Here is a 21,897-nt window from a genome sequence, read left to right as displayed (position 1 = left end):
GTGTGGGTTAACCATAAATAATTTAACCTATTATGAATACTGAAGTTGTTTTTGTAATTTCATGATTACAAACATATGTTGCACTGAGTATTCTTATCTGTATCTTACATACATATCGTAAGATTATTTGGTAAATGTTGCCATAGAATAAATTCTGAGTAGAGTTGCTGGAACCCACCATATATATGCCTTCTTTCTCTCGCTTGCTCGCTCTTTTTTTTTCTTTTCTTTTTTTTTTTTTTTTTTTTGTGGGGGTAGGTAATTAGGTTTTTTTGTTTATTTGTAGAGGATACTGGGGATTGAACCCAGGACCTTGTGCATGCTAGGCATGCTCTCTACCACTGTGAGCTATTCTCTCCCCCACCCTATATGGCTTCTTAATATTGATAGTTACTGGCAAATTTTCCTAATTAAATAGCTCTACTCCCTGATACTCTCTTGATCAGTAAAATAAATTTTCTAGTTTTTCCTCATTTTATGAATATTGGGTATTATCAATCTTTCTAATTTTTTCAACCTAAGGATAAAAAATAGTGTATCATTGTTTAAATTTGAATTTTCCTGATTCAAAGTAAAGATATTATATGTATGTCTCTGCAAATTGTCTGTTCATACTCTTTGCCTCGTTTGTTAAGGGATTTGTTTATATCTTTCCAATTGATTTGTAGAAATACATTATAAACAGTGAAGCTGCATCTACTGTGTCTTATATATGTTGCAAACAGTTTCGCCAAGTCTGTTGTTTGTCTTGTGACAGTGTTTACTGTGCATTTCATCACGTAGAAGTTTAACATTTTGACAAAAGTGAATGTTGTACTCATTCATTCATCCATTTATTCAAAAAATATCTATTCAGTATGTACAATGTGCCAGGTACTATTTTAGGTGCTGGAAATAGAGCATGAACAAAACAAATTCACTGCCTGCATGGAGCTTACAGCTAGTCAATGAACAAAATAAACAAAATAAATAAGTTTATAGTATGTTAGAAGGTATAGCAAAAATAAAGCAAGGCTTGGGGGTAAGAATTGTTGAGAATTGTTACATTTTGAAATAGGCTAGTAATGAAAAGCTTCTCTGATAACAGTTGATCACGTGGCCTCAGGCAGTGATTCAGAGACCCCAAGGTGGGACTCTGACATATTTGAGAAATATAAATGAGGCTAGTATGGATTAAGCCAAGTATTGAGGTGAAACTGAGTAGGAGAAGAGATCAGATTGGTAATGGCAGATGGATTATCTAGGGCCTTGTAGATCACAGTAAGAACTTTTACTCTTGAGTGAAATGAGGAGTGACTGGAAGGAGTGACATGATTATACTTTAATTAAAAAAAAAAAACCACAGCTCTCATTTGGAAATAGACCATAAAGGAATAATGGTGAAAATAGTAAGACCAGTTATGGCACTACTTAAATAATACAGACTTAGATGCCTTAGATCAGGGTGGTGGCAGTGTAAGTGATAAGAAACTGTCAGAATTTGAATATATTTTCCAGGTCAGGGCAGCGAGATTTGCCTATGGAATATGAGAGAAGGAGATGTCAAAGGAGACTCTAAAAGTTTTTATCCTGAGCAACTGCAAGAATGGAGTTGCTATATACTGAGATAGGGAAGATGTTGGGGAGAAGCAGATATGACAGAAAAGATCAGGAGCATAGTTTTCTGATTGTTATGAAGATCTGTGTATCCTAAGATTATGAAAAGAGTCCTTGTATTTTATTCCAGTACTTTCATGATTTTGTTCTTTATATTTACATCTTTAATCCATCTGACTTTTTCTGTATGTTATGTGAGGTGACAAACTATATTTTTTCCAAGTAAATTATCCAAATAACCCAAATCCATTTGTTATAAGCCTCATTTTTACTCATTGATTTGAAATTCCATTTTTTTAATTTTCTAAATTTCTTCATACATATTTTTTTCTAGACTGAGTGAATTTTAACATTCATATAATGGAACCATAATAACTCATCTCTGAAATGGTGATGAATAGCAGCAGAAAAACATGTTTCAATTGGGCAATGTCCACAGTATATTCACCTCTTGAAGCAAGAAGCTAACTTTTAGTTTGTCTATGCAGCCTACAAGAATATTTCAATAAACAAATTCCACACAAAATTTGGACACTTGCAGAGCTGATAAAACCAGGAAATCATGTATTTGAAGTATCCTGTTGTTTCTTTGAGATGGTATTATTTTATCTTAAAATGGTGATATATTTTAAAAATAAGATTTGTATCTCTCAGTTCTAGTAGGCACAGGCAGTCCTTGCTTTGCACAGTTCTGATATGCATAAATTTGTTACCACAATTTAGTGAAATAACATCAGTCCACTACAACATGGTTCAAACATAAGTTACCATGATATATTAGCTCTTCAGTTCATGAGCCGCTGTGTTAATAACTGCTGTGCATCATGATCAGTGAACAATCATTTCACTTCTATCAAATTCTGTTAGTGATTAGTCGCTGTGAATCTGTTGTTCCCGTCATGCTTTGACAGCAAAGCATGTAGTTGTGTTGCCTCTGTCTCTTATTGATAAACTAACTCGAAATTTAACAAAAATAGATAATCAAAAGAGAAAATTGACCAACGATGATGAAAGTTCAGTTTTAAAAAAATGAAAGATGTTAACACTGGAAACGAAATTTTAAATCTAATGTAAATGGAGTTAGAGACAAAATAGTCAACTCTAGGAATGTTGACAGTGCCACAATTTGAGAGACTTTAGATGTTCAGCCAAGAAAGCTAGTGAAGGCAAAATGATCAACATATGACTTTATACATGTATAACTGATATGAAGAGGGATTTTAGTGTTTTGAGAAAAACTTTTAAAGGTCATGGAATAATCATATTTTTCCCATTGATGTTGAAGCTCCCTTTACATGGTTTCATCTTGCATTTTCATTTTTATAGTCCCATACTACTATGCAAGATGAGGAGTGCCTGCCTATAATTATAAAGGAAGAGTAGAATAAAAGTTTCAGGAAATATAATAGTATGATTGGGGGATGTCATACATGGAAAAAAATTGTATAATTAACAAGTTGTTAAGAAATAAGGATAGTGGTAAAAGGTCAGATGGTAGTTTGGTTTACAAACGACACAATTTATGAGAGAGTGTCCTTGTTAGTCAAAAAGCATAATTAATATGGTACATTGACAACTCTGGACAGGGAATCAATAGGCAGAAGTTTGAGTCCTGAGTCTGTCTACATGACCTTGTAATTCACTTAATTCTTTTGTATCTTCATCAGTAAATAAAAAGAATTATCCCACCTATTGTACAGAGTTGTTTTGAGGCTTCAATTGGATTAAAAGAACACTTTGTAAATTATAAAGCACTCTATATATAGTATGTGTCTTTGAGAGCTGGACTAGATGGTATCTAAGATTTCTATAACTCTTAAATTTGATGACTGCAGAACTGTATGAATCTATAACATTCTTTTAATGTGGCATAATTGATCTTTCTTAAAATCTAATCATACTACGATTCAAAACAATCCCTACCATAATTCCAGATTACTTTTTTGCTGAAATTGACAAGCAGAAAATCTTAAAAGAAAACGTGATATATCTTCATGACCTTGGGTTAGGTTAATAATTACTTAGATATGACACCAAAAGCACAAACAACCAAAGGAAAAATACTGAACTACATTAATATTTTGTGCTGCAAATAATAGCTTCAAGACAGTGAAAAGACAGCGCATGGGAAGGGAGAAAATATTTGCAAATTATATATCAGAAAAGAGATTCATATTCAGAATATATTAATAAGCTCTTAAAATTCAATAAGAAACCAAATAAACCAACTTTTAAATGAGCAGAATCCATTGGGCCTGACAGACCTACACAGATCATTCCATCCTACAACAGCAGAGTATCCATTTTTTCAAGTGCACAAGAAACATTCTTCAGAACATATCATATGTTAGGCCACAAAATAAGTCTTAATAAATTTTAAAATACTGGAACCATACAAAGTATTTATTCCAATTACAATAGAATGTAAACTAGAAATCAACAGCAGAAGAAAAACTGGAAAATTCACAATTATGTACAAATTAAAGAAGATAATCTTAAACAACCAGTGGGACAAAAATGAGATCACAAAAGAAATTAGAAAATATCTAGAGACCAGCAAAAAGAAAACACAACATACAGAATCTTATAGGATCCAACAAAAGCAATGCTAAGAAGGAAATTTATAATGTAAATGCTTACATTGAAGAAGAAAGATCCTAAATCAGCAATTTAACTTTATACCTTCAGAAACTAGAAAAGGAACAAAATCAACCCAGAGGTGGCAGAAGGGAGAAAATAATAAAGATTAAAACATATACATACAATAGAGAATAAAAACAATAGAGAAAATCAATAAAACCAAGAGTTGGTTCTTTGAAAAGATGAACAAAATTGAAAAACCTTTAGCTAGGTTGGCCAAAAGAAAGGGAGAAGACTCAAATAGCTAAAATATGAAATAAAGGAGGAGGCATTACCACCACTTTTACAAAAATAAGGATTATGAGAGTACTATGAACAAGTGTACCAACAAATTGGATAACTTTGAAATGGACAAATTCCTAGATACACACAATACAGAGTCATAAAGAATAGATTTTCTGAATAGACCTATAGCTACTAAGGAGACTGTATAATAAAAGTAACATAAAGACCTCCCAACAAGCAAAAGCCCAGGACCAGATGCCTTCACTGCTGAATTCTTCAACACATTTCAAAAAGAATTGATACCAATCATTGTCAAGTGCTTCCAAAAAATTGAAGATGAGGGAACACCAGCATTACCCTGGTTACCATTACCAGCATTACCCTGATTCCAGTGACAGGCAAAGATTGTAAGATTAGAAAACTATAGACCAATATCTGTTATGCATATTGATGTAAAAGTTCTTAACAAAATAGTCGTACACCACGATCAAGTGAGATTTATTCCTGGAATTCAAAGGTGGTTTAACATACAAAAATCGCTATTGTATACATCACAGTAACAGAATGAAAGGAAAAACCCACATGATTGTCACAATTTAAGCAGAAAAAGCATTTGAAAAAATTCAACACCATTTCATGATTAAAAAAAAAAAAAACTCAGCAAGCTAGTAATAGAAGGACACTACCTGAACATAATAAAGTCCATATGTGAAAAGCCCACAACTAATATTATACTGAGTGGTAAAAAGCAGTCTTTTCCCTAAGATCAGGAGAAAACAAAGATGTACATTCTGGCCACTTTTATTAAACCCAGTACTGGAAATGCTAGCCAGAGGAATTATACAAGAAAAAGAAATAAAATGCATCAAAATCAGAATGGAGAAAGTAAAATTACCTCTGTTCATAGGTGACATAGTCATGTATGTAGAAAACTGTAGCGATTCCACATAAAAATCTAATTAGCTAAAAACCAATAAACAAATTTGGCAAAGTTGCAAGATAAAAAATCAACATACCAGAATCAGTTGGTTTTTGTACACTAACAGTGAATAATCCTAAAAGAAAATTAATAAGACATTTCCATTTACAATAGTATCAAAAAGAATAAAATACTTAGGAATAAATCAAACCAAGATGAAGGACTTATACACTAAAAACTATAAAACACTGCTGAAGTAATTAAAAAGACAAATAAATGGAAAGATATCTTATGTTCATGGATCAGAAGACTTAATGTTGTTGAGATGTTCATACCCAAAATGATCTACAGATTCAAGACAGGTTCTATCAAAATTCTAATTGGATTTTTTTCAGATATAAAAAAAAAATGTATCCTAAAATTCACATGGAACCTCAAGGGATCCCAAATAGTCAAGAAAAAAAAAACCTTTTGTTTTTTTTTGAAAAAGAAGAACAAAGCTGGGGCATCACAATTTTTTCTTCCAAACTATATTACAAAGATATAACAATTAAAACAGTGTGGTGCTGTCCTAAAGCTAGATAAATAAACCAAAAGAAAAGAGAGCCCAGAAATGAATCCTTATAAATATGGTCAAATAATGTTTGACAAGTGTGCCAAGACCGCTCAGTGGGAAAAGTACAGTGTCTTCAACAAATGATGTTTGGGAAACTGGATGCCCACATGCAAAATAATGGAGTTAGACCCTTTTCTTACACCATATATAAAAATTAACTCAAAATGGATTAAAGATGTAAATAAAAGACCTGAAAACTAAAAAACTCTTAGAAGAAAACATGAGGGGAAACCTTCATGACATTAGATTTGGCAGTGATTTCTTGGATATGATAGCAAAAACACAGACAACAAAAGAACGTATAGAGAAATTGAACTACATAAAAAGTGAAATTTTCTGTGCATCCAGTGATACTATCAACAGAGTGAGAAAACAAACCAAGGAATAGGAGAAAATATTTGCAAGTCATATCTGATAAGGGATTAATATCTGGAATATATAAGAACTCCTACAATTCAACAACAAAAAAACCTTACAACACAATTCAGTGATAGGCAAAGGGCTTGGGTTAGACCTGTCTTCAAGGAAGACACAGATCTTTCTCAACTTAGGATAGGGTTATGTCCTGACAAACCCATCATAAGTTGAAAATAATGTAAGTCAAAAATGCATTTAATACACCTAACCTAACAAATATCATAGCTTAGCCTAAACTACCTTAAACATGCTCAGAACACTATATTGGGCGAAATCATCTAACACAAAGCCTATTTTATAATAAAGTGTTGAATATCTCATGTAATCTATTGAATACTATACTGTAAGTGGAAAACAGAATGGTTGAATATAGAATGGTGGTTAAGTGTGTTGGTTGTTTACCCTCATGATCCCATGGCTGACTGAGAGCTGCATAGACTACTGCTGCCCAGCACTACAAGAGAGTATTATACTGCATGTAGCTAGCCTAGGAAAAGATCAAAATTCAAAATGTGAAGCATAGTTTCCACTGAATGTGTTTTGCTTTTGCACTATCATGAGGTTAAACCATGATATGTCAGGGACTGTGTGTATACAGATGGTCAACATGCACATGAACCGACACTCAACATCACTAATCATTAGGGAAATGCAAATCAAAACCACAGTGAAATTTGATGAACAAATGGGTGCTATTCTTTTCCTCACATTTAATTTTGAACACATGTAATTTTGTGTCACATAGTTACTAGCACTACACCTACTATTTTATTGCCACTTTGGGCTACATTGTCTGATGTTTGAAACAATTTGCTATCATTATTCCTTCATTTGGTGGTGAAGGATACCATAAACTTTGTTCCTATTTTTCTCTAAATTTTTCACCTTAGATGTACTCACTGAATCCCATGTATTGCTTTTTGGCATGCTCAGGCAACTTTGAGCCATTTTTTACCAGTTTGCCCCTGTTAGCTTAAAATTTCACTACCTAGGAGAGCTAAGTAGCATGCAGACTTAAAGATCTTATTTTATACTCCCTTTTCTATATCATTTAGTAAAATGTTAAGTAGGAGTATCTCTGCATCCACTCTTTAATTTCCCTACTGTTAATGTTTCCCAGCTAAAGAAGAACCTATGTATGGCTTGGTTCATGGTGTCTTTAACCTTCAAATATAAATTGAACTGTAAAAAAAAGATTATTATGTGGGAACCACAACTTCCAACTGATTGGGCTACTGTTGTATTATTCTTCTTGCCATAAAGTAGGGTGTGGTTTTACCCTTTCTCACCAAATATTTTAAACTCATTGTTCTGGTTTTTTCCCCCCCATTGGCAATACTTCTGCTGCTTTACAATGGAACATAATAACACATAGTATCAGCTTTTTCACCAACTTTTTGTCTTCCAGTCTGTATAGTGAGGCAAGCCTGATATTTTATTTTGTGTCTTAGGTTATATCATGGAATGGAAGCAAAGATGCTGTTACTAAGAGACAGTAGAGAATGACTATGATCCAAATACTCTTGGATTATCAATTTGAATTTTAACGGTAAAAAAAGAGATAAAATTGACTCCTATTTCTACATGAACTGCCTGTTATACAACACAGTGACCTTGAAAGAAGACCTATTTTCATCATTGTTAAAAAGCATTCAAGTCTTAACAGTGTTACTATATTTGTTAGGTAGTTTCATAATGTTAAATTTGACTCATTAGGGATGATGTATTCCGTTTTCAGAGTTATAGTAAAGTTCCCAAAAAAGAGTCTAGAACCAGACAGCTTCACTGGTGAGTTCTACCCAACATTTAAAGAAGAATTAATACCAATCCTTCTCACACTTTTCTAAAAAATAGAAGACAAAGGAATACTTCCAAATTCATTTTACAAGGCCAGTATTAAACCCAGATACCAAAACCAGACAAGGATGCCACAAGAAAACAAGATTACAGGCCATTATCATGATAAACATAGGTGCAAAAGTCCTCAATAATATATTAGCAAACCAAACTCAGCGATACATTAAACAGATTATGTATCATGATCAAGGGGAATTTATTCTAGAGGTGCAAGGATGGTTCAATATCTGCAGATCAAACAATATGATCCACCATATTAACAGAATGAAGGATAAAAATCATACGGTCATCACAATAGATGGAACATACCTCAAGATAATAAAAACCGTATATGGCAAACCCACAGCTAACATCACACTTAATGGTGAAAAGCTGAAAGCTTTTCCTCTAAGATTTGGAACAAGCAGGGATGCCCACCCTCACCACTTTTATTCAACATAGCATTGGCAGTCCTAGCCAGATCAAAAAAATAAAAATAAAAAGCAATCAAATAGGAAAAGAAGAAGTAAAACTGTCACTATTTGCAAATGACATATATATTAAAAAACCCTAAAGAGCACACAAAAAAGCTGTTAGAACTAATAAACAAATCCAGTCAGTTTGTAGGATGCCAAATCAATATTTAAAAAAATCTGTTGTTTTTCTATACACTAATAATGAACTAGCAGAAAGAAAATTTAAGGAAACAATTTCATTTACAATTGCATCAAAAAGATTAAAACACCTGGGAATAAATTAACAAAAGAAGTACACTGTACACTGGGAACCCGTACACTGAAAACTGTAATACACCAATGAAAAAAATTGAAGAAGACGCAAGCAAAAGGAAATATTTTCCATACTCATCAATTGGAAGAATTAATATTGCTTAAATGTCCATACTATGCAGAGCAATCTACAGATTTGATGCAGTTCCTATAAAATTCCAATGTCATTTTTTCACAAAATAGAACATGCAATCCTAAAAGTTGTATGGAACCATAAAAGACCACAAATAGCCAAAGCAATAGAAAGAAGAACAAAGCTGGAGCCATTACACTCCATGATTTCAAACTATAATACAAAGCTATAGTAATCAAATCAAAATGTTATGGTATTGGCATAAAAACAGACACATAGATCAAGGAAAAGAATAGACATCCCAGAAATAAATCTAAGTAAGTATAGTCAATTTATGACAAAGAAGCCAAAAATATACAGTGGGAGAAGGGACAGTATCTTCAATAAATAGTGTTGGGAAAATTGGACAGCCACATGCAAAAGAATGAAACTAGACCACTGTCTTACACCATATACAAAAATCAACTCAAAATGGGTCAAAGATTTGAGCATAAGACCTGAGACTATAAAACTCCTAGAAGAAAACACAGGTGATAAGCTCTTTGACATTGGTCTTGGCAGTGGGTTTTTTAATTGGACACCAAAGCAAAGGCAAAAAAAGCAAAAATAAATGAGTGGGACTACATCAAACTAAAATGCTTCTGCAGAGCAAAGGTAACCAACAAAATGAAAAACAACCTACTGAATGGGAGAAAATATTTGCAAATCATATATCTGATTGGGGTTAATATCTATAATATATAAAGAACTCATACAACTCAATAGTAAAACAAAGAAAAAACCCATGAAATCCAATTTTAAAATGAGCAGAGAATGAATATACATTTTCCCAAAAAAGACATACAAATGGCCAACGGGTACATGAAATGGTGCTCAACATCGCTAGTCATCAGGGAAACGCAAATCAAAATCATAATGAGATATTGCATCACACCTGTTAGAATGGCTGTTATCCAAAAGACAATAACAAGTATTGGCAAAGATGTGGAGAAAGGGAACCCTTACACACTGATGGTGGGAATGTAAATTGGTGCAGCCACTATGGAGAACAGTATCCAGGTTCCTCCAAAAATTAAAAATTGAACTACCATATGATCCAACGATTCCCATTTCTGGGTATTTATCCAAAGAAAATGAAAACACTAACTTGAAAAGATATTTGCACTCCCATGTTTGTTGCAGCATTATTTTCAATTGCCAAGATAAGGAAGCAACCAAAGTGTCCATCAATGCATGTATGGATAAAGAATGAAAATATATACATACATACATACACACACACATATATACATATATACTTATATACATACAATGAAATATCGCTCAGTCATAAAAAAGAATGAAATCTTGCCATTTGTGACAATATAGATGGACCTTGGGAGCATTAATGCTAAGTGAAACAAGTCCAACAGAGAAAGATCAATACCATATGATCTCATTTATTTGTGGAATCTAAAAATAAACAAAATAAAAACAAAAAACAAAGACCAAGCTTGTGGGTACAGAGAACAGATTGGTTTTTGCTGGAAGCAGGAGTGGGGCATGGGGTGAAATGGGAAGGGGGTTAAAAAGTACAAACTTCTAGTAATACAATAAGTAAATCAGGGGATGTAATATATAGCATGGTGACTATAGTTAATAATACTGTATTGTATATTGAAAATTGCTTAAAACTTTTCATCACAAGAACAAAAAGTGTTACAGCTATGTATGGTGATGCATGTTAACTAGAATTACTGTGTTGATCATTTCACAGTATATACAAATACTGTATCATTATTTTGTACACCTGAAGCTGGTATAATGTTATATGTCAATTATATCTAAGTTTAAAAAATAATTATATCAAAGCTAGACATTAGAATAAACATAGATATTTGTGGTTTAAGCGTATTCAAGTCACGTCCAGCTTTTGCTAAAAATGTAAATAGACTAGACTTTTCCTTTCTCAGAGTGATTTACAGGATTCTTGGCCAATTTGTTGATTTTCTGAGTACTATCTTTTTCATTTCATCTTGCTTACCTTTTTTGAAGCCCATTGTTTTTTCTGCAAGTATATGAGTAATAAAAGCTTAACTGAAACTTGAACTAGCAAATTTTAGTGCTTTTCATAAGGCCTAGTAAAATATATACACTTTTTTTTACTTTCTTTTTATAAGTTACTTGGTTTGAAGAAGGAAGGCCACAGGGTGGTAAGAAGAACTGTATTAGGGAACAAGTGCTGGTTGAAATTATAGATTGGAATTATTTGTAGAATTTAACATACTTTATTATGAATAATCAGAAATTTGTCAACTGCCTTTCAGATTTACCATGTTCAGAATATTGAAATTGTCTTCTTGTTTTCCAATTTTGATATATAAATGTCATTGATTCATGAATAACAAGAATTATGATAGTTTATTCAAGTCTTTTCTGTGTAAATACCTAAGATGAAACTGGTTCAGTCCAAAATCTAATTGTATACCTATTATGTGTGTAAAAATGTGCTAGATGTTTGATTTATAAAGGTTCAGACAAAAATATATATATTCCCAGCCTAAGAGTCTTGTTTTTTTTTTAATGGGATGTAAGGAGAAAAATCATTAGGTTAAGAAGTTTTTCCTGCAATGCAGTAACTCTTGAGTCACAAATAGATGATCTTATTCACCTAGACAACCATAAGCACTAAATGAACAAGGAAGTAAGTATTTAGTAGGTGATGCTGAGCACTGACACTTTGTTGGAGAGGTCACTGTCGTCATGGGCAGAGCAGTGAACCCTGGTAGACTTAGAGTTATGGCATATGTTCTCATTGTTATTGGGAAAATTTTGGTTTAATTGTGAAAGTGGGTATGAATTCTGCTAAGGCTCCACTAGAAGAAAACAATGCAAGTGTTCATTGAGCAAAAATGGTTATATATGCATTGTCTCTGACCCCAAAGAAGTTTTCAGTGTAGAGTCAAGACATGCATATGTGCAACCATTATAGAGATGATGGAATAAGAACCTACCCTAAATGTTTAGGGTTAATTCTCTTTGTCCTGGAATTCTTCATGGAGGAAATGGGATTTGAGATGTCTCCTGAAGAACTGATAGACTTCTTCATGTTAAGATGAAATTTACCTTTTACAATAAAACGTGCTGTAGTTATTGTTTGGCATACTTATTGGAAGTAATGAATTTCGTTGTAGCATACTAGGGATGATATTCACAGGTTCTGAAATCAAACTGTCTGGACCTCAATCCAGATTTCACCACTTATTAGCTGCAAACTGTAAAATGGGGCTAATAATGGTATCTTTCTTATAGAGTTGTTAAGGATTAATGAGAATAATAATCTGCATATCATGCGAATAGTTCTGGAGTCTGACAAACCTTAGTTCAAATCCCAGTTTTGCTACTTAGTAGAAACCTTAGGCACTTGAGTTCTCCAAGATTCAGTTTTCTCATTTATAAATGGAGATGATAAAGCCTAACTCAAAGAGCTGTTGTGATGATTAAATGAAGCAATTTATGTAAAGCACTTAGCAGAGTGCCTGACATATAGTAAAAGCTCTATAAATATTATGTTGTTATACAATCTAAGTCATGTAGAGACTTCAGTTTTATCTTGTTATTCATGTTTTTAGGGTGAACCTGGTCTGCCCGGATACCCAGGGAACCCTGGTATCAAAGGTTCTATGGGAGATCCTGGTTTGCCTGGATTACCAGGGGCTCCTGGAGCAAAAGGACAACCAGGCCTTCCTGGATTTCCTGGTAATACTACTTTTCTTAAATGCTTCATTCTCTCCTTCCTTATCTATTCTAACCCATGCCACCGAGCAACTTCTTATTTGACAGACTTCTGTTCTATTTCTCAATCAGATACTGACCAGTAACATAATTTTGAAATAGTTCTTTAACCATTTTTTTACCCAAATTTATTTCTATATTCAGTGAGAATGAGTATTGCCACCTCAGCAGCACAATATCCTGTGGTCAGAGACACTGTTTGGTGGAGCATTTTTTAATCTTTGACTGCTAGGCACAAGTCACTGAAGAGGCATTACTATTTTTGTAGGTGATAATGTACACTGCCAAGCCCTAACCTGATGCTGATTCTCTAGGAATGTTGTACTCTGGCACACAGTGGGTGGCTGTTGGTAGAACAATTGTACAGTTCATTCAAATGACAAGGAGTGAGTCATGCAAGCAAAGAGACTTTGCACTATAGTCAAGTAGGTAGCCTGAACTCGATTGTTATAGTAATTGCTCTATTTATACTTGTATTTATTTATTTTGATTTATTTTTTGGATTGCACAGTGGTATGTATGAAGTGGGCCTTTGGTTATCTTTTCCTTAACGTTTTTATTGAAGTATAACATAGATACAGTAAAATATACAAGATATTGATGAGTTTTTACCGATGTATGTATATATATATCCATGTACCCATCAAGCATATCAAGATATAAAACAGTTATCTTACCCCATAAAGTTTGCCCATGGCCCTTCACAGTGAATGAATCCCCCCTTCTCCAGGTATCCACTACTATAACTTCTATCACCATCAATTAATTTTACCTGTTCTTGAAATTCATATAAATGGAATCATACAGTATATGTCCTTGTGTCTTTTAGTCATTACTATGTATGTAAGATTAATTTATCCTGTCAGCAGTTTCTTTTTCATCATTGCTCTATAATATTCCATTGAAGAAATACACTGTAATCAATTACCCCTTCTCCTCTTGATGGACTTTTGAGTTATTTTCAGTTTGGGACAATTAAGGAAAAAAGATGCTAATAACGTTCTTTGACAAGTCTTTTGGGGGACATATGTACTCATTTCTCTTATACAAAAACTTAATAATAGAATTACTGAGTCATAGGGTAGCTATACATTTGACTTTAGTAAATGGTGCCAATTTTCCACAGTCGTTTTATAAATTATGGTCCCAACTGCAATGTGTGTATGTCCATGGGTGGGTGCTGGTGGCTTGCCGTAACCATGTAGTATAGTACTTTGTGGCATGAAATATCTAGTTGCCCATATCTTCACCTCTCTTGGTGTTGTCAGTCTTTTTAATTTTAGCACTTCTGGTGGGTTACATAGTGGTAACTCAATGAAGTTTTAATTTACATTTTATTAATGAATGACATTAAACACTTTTTCATATACTTATTGGCCATTTGGATAGCGTCTTTTTGAAGTGCCTGCACCAAGTTTTTCTGCACTTATTCAATGAGTTGTTTGCCTTTTTTCTTATTGATTCAGAGAGGTTCTTTATATATTTTGAATGAGTCCTTTGTCAGATACGTGTATTACAGATAGATTCTTTCTGTCTCATATTTGCCTTTCACTCTCTTAGTGCTGTCATGTGATGACCAAAGTTGTTAATTTTAATAAAGTTCAATTCCTTACTCTTCTTTCATAGTTAGTGCCTTTTGTGTCCTATTGAGGAAATATTTGATTGAAGTTTATGGAAATATTCTGTTTTTTCTGTAAGTTTTAATGTTTAAGCTTTTGTATTTAGGTTTATGATATGTCTCGAATAAAAATAGTTCCATGGTGTGATGTAGAGGTCAAGGTTCTTTTTTTTCATAGAGATGTCCAATTGCTCCACACTCTGTTTTTTTCTTTTAAAGAAACTGAGTTCCTCTTTTCTTCTGCTCATCGAAAGACAGCATTAAGAAAATGAATAGGAAAGCCACCAACTAGGACAAAATACTTGCTAAACATATATCTGACAAATGACTGATATCTGGAATATATAAAGAACTTCTACAACTCAATAATAACAAGATACACAATCCATTTTTTAAGTGGGGGAAAACTTGGAACAGGCTTTTCAAAAAAGAAGATACATGGATGCCCAATAAGTACATGCAAAGGTGATCGATATCATAGCTGTCAGGGAAATGCAAATTTAAACTATGGTGAAGTAATACCAGAATGACTGTTATTATAACAACTGGAATCACCATATGTTGTACAAGGATCTGGAAGAACTGGAATTCCCAAATATTGTTTGTCTGTCTGTTTGTTTGTTTTATAAAACACAACATATTCCTACTCTGTGACTCAGCAGTTCCATTCCTATCTAAGTATTCACCCAAGATAAATTGACTTATGTCCACAAAAATACCAGTGCAGAAATATCCATCGCAGCATTACTCATAATGGTTAAGTAGACCAGGTTTCCATAAATAGAATAGGTATTCATAATAGCTGAAACATAACAACAACCCAAATGTCAAACAATAAATGAATGGATTTTGAAAAATTTGATATATCCGTACAATGGAATCGTACCAATTCTACCAGTGTATAATATGGTGGCAATTTTTATTATGAATATATGTAATGTCAGCCTCTGGATAAATCAATTTAAAACTTAAAATTATTCTTAAAATATCCAGCAAACACCAGCATCTTTTGGGGTTTTCTTTCTATTCTTCACCGTTTTTATGCTAACACTCTTAATTATAAATTTGAATTATAGGTCTCAAAGCAATGCAGTTTTTATTTTATTATTAAATTGAGCTCTTTACTCTAGGAACCCCAGGCCTTCCTGGATCAAAAGGTATTAATGGTCCTCCTGGGAACCCTGGCCTTCCAGGAGAACCTGGTCCTGTAGGTAAGCATGAAACATAAGGGTTTGCTGTTCATTAGGACTAAGGCTTTATTCATTTTGGGAAAGTCAGATCATTTCTGGGAGCTGTGAACATTTTCAAAGCAAAGAAACATGGTGATCATTCACTTAGCACCACTTGTTATACAAAGTGAACAACTTCAAATGAAAGTTGCTTAAAATTATTATTGTGAGACCTTATTTTTCAGTCTCACTTTATCCAAGGAGAGTTATTTTCAAGTATCCTATAACAGTAGATAGCTTTGATATTTTAGGATGGCAAGGTGTAGCCTTATGTTTGTTTACTTCCTTCTAAAGCCAGTCATTTCTCTTGGCCCCATATGAGGCCTATAATGCACCCCATCCCCATTCCATCCCCACAGTTACTTTCTTGTATATTCTAAAGGTAGATTAAAATGAGAAGCTGAAATGTTTGGGTTACTAAGTGAATGATAAAGCAGTTCCTTATTTTTATTATCCTTTATTTCTTTTATGCTTCTTTTTCACAAGATTCCATGATTTAAGGCAGTGTCCCAGAGACACTTGGTGTCTTTTACATAGAACTATTTGAAGCTGATAAGGAAAGAATTTGGAATATGGAAGAAAAAGTGATGTGGAAAGATAGGTATAACCAGCTGTACTCTGTTCTTTAGGTGGTGGAGGTCGTCCAGGGCCACCAGGGCCTCCAGGTGAAAAAGGCAAACCAGGTCAAGATGGTATTCCTGGACCAGCTGGACAGAAGGGTGAACCAGGTGCTATATTTTTTTCATTATTCTTTTCTGGTTTCCCCTTTGTCTGCTTTAACTTTCTAACTTTTGCCCTTTATTACCCATGATGAAATTATATCTTCTTTCTTACCATCTAAGCTACCACACACTTTTCCTTCCCTAATTACCTTCTTCCACTCTGTCCTGAGAATATTAGCTCACGTTTATTGATCAAGTTGCCTCCCTCTTACGAAAAACTCCATATCCTTTCTTGGCCAACTTTTCATTTCAGGAAATTCCCCAGCTTTCTTCAGCTACTCTGGGTAACTTCCTTTCATTATGCAATCTATATTCCATTTGTATATATATATTCATATTTGATGTGAGTATATAAAGATATATTTAACACTCATCACAAATACATGTTTGTGTGATTTTCTCATGCTAGAATTGTAGTTCGATGTGGGAAATCTACTCTATTTTTCATGTAATACACATTATAGCACTTACTAAAAACCTAAATGATCCCCAAATTATTTGTCTCTGTTTCAATTATTATTATCTATTTGAGAGTCTTTTGGTTTATGCTCTGACAGGTCAACCAGGCTTTGGAATCCCAGGACCTCCTGGACTCCCAGGACTTTCTGGTAAACTTGAATAAAGTGAAATACTAAATCAGTTTGTAAAAAGATAATATTCTCTAATATACTTATTTTTCCATCTCTACCATTTACTGTTATAAAATGAACATGCACCCCAGACAACTCAAAGCTAGAGTTACATCTTAAGGCATTTCCTAACTAGCCACTTAGTATAAGGAGTTGTACTATAAAAATGCATTGTTAGCAAAATTTACGTATAGCTATCTCTTCATTAACTTCATAAATAAACGCTGAGAAAATGATAAAGAAAGAAAGCAAAATTATAGGAAGAGGTATATTTCACTAAATTTTAAAAAGTTCTTTTAGCCAGAAAAAAAAAGCCACTTTTATCCCCATGGAAACAAAGCCAAGATAATGTAAGGAAACTGTAGAAATATGTACCAATAATAAAAAATGTCTCTTGAAAACTCCATCTTAATTTGCATCTTACATATTGATTGGCTATGTGTGCACACACATCTGCCTTCCATTATTTGTTTTTACTCTTATTGTGAGCATCAAATAGTTAATTAAGTGACAAAATGTGTGTACAGATATGTATGTTTATGTTCTGAAATGACCATTAGCTACTTTCTATGAGGTTTTTTCAAACCACAGATATCTACTACATATTCTGATATTCTTTTCATGATCCCGACATAAAAGTTTTTACTTTCATGTGTGACTGTTAAATTGCTCTCAGGCATGTTGGTGATGTAGAAAAGGTGTTGAGAACAGTTTTTCTAGATTGTGATTCTAAATTTTGGATAGAATGGTCTTCAAGGATACACAGCAACCTCTGAATATCCATAGCTCCCATTAGTCTCAAAACATTTTTAAAAAAAATTTCCTCCAGCTATCTCTAACCTATTCTTGCAGCTACTTTATATTTTTTATTTTTTCTCCTTTTCTCTCATAGCTACTGGTCATATTCTATGTCCTAATACAAAAAGTGTCTTTTAGGATACAAGCTATTACTGTTTCTGTATTTCTGTACATACTCTAATACACTTCTAATAACAGATAAATATATTTAATAGGGAAAGTGTGTTTTTTTAATGGGTTGGAAATTGGTGGGAGGTACAGATGACCTTAGTAAATTTCATTACTTCTTCTAGTAAGTGTGAATAGCTTTAGTCTTATAGACAAGCCTAATACTCATATCATTTAATGCGTTTTCTAACATCACTTTGCTTTCATAGGTCAAAAGGGTGATGGAGGATTACCTGGCATTCCAGGAAACCCTGGCCTTCCAGGTCCAAAGGGTGAACCAGGTTTTCATGGTTTCCCTGGTCTGCAAGGTCCCCCAGGCCCTCCTGGTCCTCCAGGTCCAGCTCTGGAAGGCCCTAAAGGCAACCCTGGGCCCCAAGGTCCTCCTGGTAGACCAGGTACGTACATGAATGGTAGGGGAATGGTCTATTTATTTGTCCATTTATTTCATTTTGCTGGCAGGTTATTCAGTCTTTTAGGACTTTAGAATCTGTAATCGAAAGAACTTCTTAAGAGGAAATAGCTTGTTTTATTCCTAGCTCTGTCCATTTCGATGGTACCTAATAATTCATTTCAGTAATGCCTTTTATCATTTACTTAAAGTTGAACTAAAACAAACCGACTTGGAGGAAAAAAGGAAATAGTGGATTTATTAGTTTCTTTATTAAACATAAAGCTATACTGATAACCTGGCAGCAAAATTCCATTTGCATTTTTAATGTGAGCTTCTCAGCATGTCATCACAGAAATCATTTTAGTGATCACCCAATAGATGCTTGTGTTCCATACCAAAAGTGTTGCTATGGTTCTGCCATATGATCAGCAAATGTCAACAAGCATAATAAAAAAAATTATCTTCTCTAGGAGCTAGGCAATCAAATTTATCTTCAACATCACAGCATGATTAAATTGAATAGCGATCTTTCCATACCAGCTTCATGTCTGTACCTCATTTGTCTTGTGTTAACTGCTCAAGTAGTCTCAGTTTTGCACCCAATGTTCACTTTTCATTTTGTGTTTGTGCTGTGTCATTTCATTTTACTAAGTTTGGGAATGCTGCTCATTTTCACCCTGGATTAATATTGCTGAGCCCAATCACTGGTGATAGACTATTAATAGATTCTTAAGACTTGATATTCAATTTTTATATTTCCAGGTACTGAAAACTTGGCCTTCATTGATTTTTTTAAATAAGAGAAATTTAAGATTAAAGAAACAAAACAATTGCCCTTTTATCCTTTGACGGTCTCTGACTCATTTTTAAAATGTATTTAAAATGAAATTTTCCATAAACGCTGAAGTGATTGCAGTTAATTTTAATAAGATATGCTATAAAAACATCAACTAGATGAGATCATATTCTTTGTTCAGAAGATCATTTTCAAAACCAGATTTTATCTGATCTGACTATTGTTTATAGAGAGTGTATTACTTTAAGTTTTACTTTGGTTTACTATTGAAGGAAACCAGTGAAAATCTCCTCAGCCATGTTAACTCTCTTGCATGCAATGTAAAGAACTGACACAGATACCTTGCTTGGTTATGCATGCAATAATTCAAGTAAACCAAACTATTACCCTTTTTCATATTTTAATCAGCACTGTGGCTATTTATTCTTACCAGTAACAGAGCCTCAATGTTGAACATTACTTTGAAATATGTCAACATAAAGACATCAGTCACAAAGTTGCTTTAAAAATTACTGTTTATAAAAGAAATAATAAAAAAGTAGTCAGAAGAAGAATCTGATGAGTGTTTGTGACTTCTCTATTTGTTCATAAACTGCAAATTAAAATGGAATTGCAAAACCCAATTGCTCTTAGAATTGATTGTTTTTGTCTGCACTCATAGCAATGATTATTATAAAAAAAATTTTTGTCTTTCAAAATATGTCACATGTGCTGTTTTTATTTTTGTATTGATGCTAAGTGGTGATAATTTGGTTTATATACAGATGCATGAATATGAACTTTCAGAGTATTCTTTTATTGAATTAAAGTTTAACTTGAAAGAAGTTAGTGTAATGCTTTAGTTTCTTGATATTTCTAACAATTTGGTATTTTTCCTTTTTGTTAATGATGACATTGGGCCTTGGTGAACTTTGATCCCTATCCAGGTCCTACAGGTTAGCTCCTTAACTCCAAAGTAGTATCTGCATGAAGTATGAAACTTTTCTTATATTTTATATATATTTCATGTATGTGTATATTATTTATATACACATATATAGTGTATGCATATGTGTGTATATAGGTATATGTACACCTGTACCTAATGTTTTCAAATGTTTGAATATATTTTAAGAGCATATATGCCAATTCAGTTCTTACATGTTGGTCTATCTCTGAAAGTTGTCAGGAACTTGTAGAGTTCAGTGCTTCTGAGTATTGGAATAACTCAAAATTACCTAATTAGGAAAATTAATTTAACATTTTAAAATTCATATATTTGTGTCATTTTTAGTTGAAAATTTTAGTACCCAAAAGTATATTGTATAATATTTTACCTTTGCCTTTAGATTATATTTAAAAGTTTTTGCCTTATGTCTGTTAGCATAAATGAAATGAACTGTTCTTCAAAAAGGCATTTTTGTAAACAATAATATGTATTGTCAGATCCTGCAAATATACAGTTCTTGACTTGCCATACCTCGCATAATTTTTCAAACCACCCCATTTTTGCATTTTGGATTGTCACAGAGTTCTAAATTCTACTGCTATGAAAATGGACTAATAGGCACAGAATAAAACAAAAAATTAAATGCAACCAGCACAGATTAAAGCCTCTTAATCCTATGTTCATCCTATACCTATAAATAGTACACATCAAAGAGCAGTTACCAAGAGGTTCCCAATAGAAAATTGCTGATTTGTATTAAAAGATATTCACCTAATCAGGAGTAAAAAGAACCACAAATATCTTAATGTGTTTATTATTACTCAAGATAAATAGCCCTTTTCAGATTTCTAAGGAGAAACTACAAGAGCAGAAAGTATACTCCTGAATTCTGGTTGTTGGGAATGGCAGGAAATTTTCTCTTTTTATCTGTTTAAAATTCATAATTTTTCAAGATTCTGAGTTGATTCTCTGGTTTATTACTGTCCCACAAATCCATTTCATATAACCATAGAGTATCCGATGTAGAAGGTACCTAAGTTTTACATTTCTCAGAAATATTATTTACTAGACACTTGTTAATAATAGCAAGATAGATTTTATTCAAGACTATTGCAGTAGGGGAAAGACTATTTCAATAGGAGAGAGAAAGAGACTGAGCTCAACTCTGAATATAACAACGACAAATGGGGATTTATAGTCAACTAGCAGGGTGATGGAGTCAGTGGATAAAAAATTACAAAAAGGAGACATCGAGGGTAAACTGGCCTATTAGAATTTTTGCTAAAGGCAAGCCAAGGGCTTAGACATCAAGGATGAGGAATGAGGAACTTGATCAGCTATCAAGGGTTGGGAGACTCTCCCTAAATTGACTTAGCAGAATTCTTGCTAAAACTTGACTCAGCAGACCAAGGGCAGGGCCCATGGGTGAGGCCTAGTTGAGAAGACGGCTCAGAGAAACCTGTGTAAAGTTTAGTCACACATGAGAAAACTGAGGCCCAAGGAGGTTAAGAAGCTTGCTCAAGGTCATATTGTTAGTTACCAGCATAGCTGGGCATCTGACTTAGGGCTCCCCAGTACTCAGTTAAGTGTCTATTCTACTAGTAACATGTAGAGTCCATTGTATAGCTTGATGCTTCTGATCTGGCCTCTCATTCTAGTTATAAATAAGTTAAGTGATGAAGCAAAGCTGCTTTTGCCATTTTAGGAGACTCATCCATAGCAGACTGGCCACTG

At 33.4% G+C, this 21,897-nt stretch overlaps 1 protein-coding gene across 4 annotated transcripts in view; it reads left to right on the top strand.

Annotated features, from left to right (window-relative positions):
- COL4A5 (collagen type IV alpha 5 chain) overlaps positions 1–21,897 on the top strand; it is a 196,294-nt gene that overhangs the window by 154,356 nt on the left and 20,041 nt on the right. For 2 of the 4 annotated variants that reach the window (XM_032476033.1, XM_032476032.1), the window contains 6 exons: positions 12,722–12,848; positions 15,633–15,713; positions 16,361–16,459; positions 17,011–17,061; positions 18,258–18,443; positions 20,162–20,170. In XM_032476033.1, the coding sequence (XP_032331924.1) occupies positions 12,722–12,848; positions 15,633–15,713; positions 16,361–16,459; positions 17,011–17,061; positions 18,258–18,443; positions 20,162–20,170 (553 nt within the window). The remainder of the gene's footprint in view (positions 1–12,721; positions 12,849–15,632; positions 15,714–16,360; positions 16,460–17,010; positions 17,062–18,257; positions 18,444–20,161; positions 20,171–21,897) is intronic. The other 2 variants (XM_032476034.1, XM_032476035.1) reach the window with 1 other exon arrangement.

Source organism: Camelus ferus, chromosome X (assembly GCF_009834535.1).
Source record: "Camelus ferus isolate YT-003-E chromosome X, BCGSAC_Cfer_1.0, whole genome shotgun sequence".
In the NCBI taxonomy this organism is placed as follows: domain Eukaryota; kingdom Metazoa; phylum Chordata; class Mammalia; order Artiodactyla; family Camelidae; genus Camelus; species Camelus ferus.
This window is presented reverse-complemented; position numbering and strand designations above follow the sequence as displayed.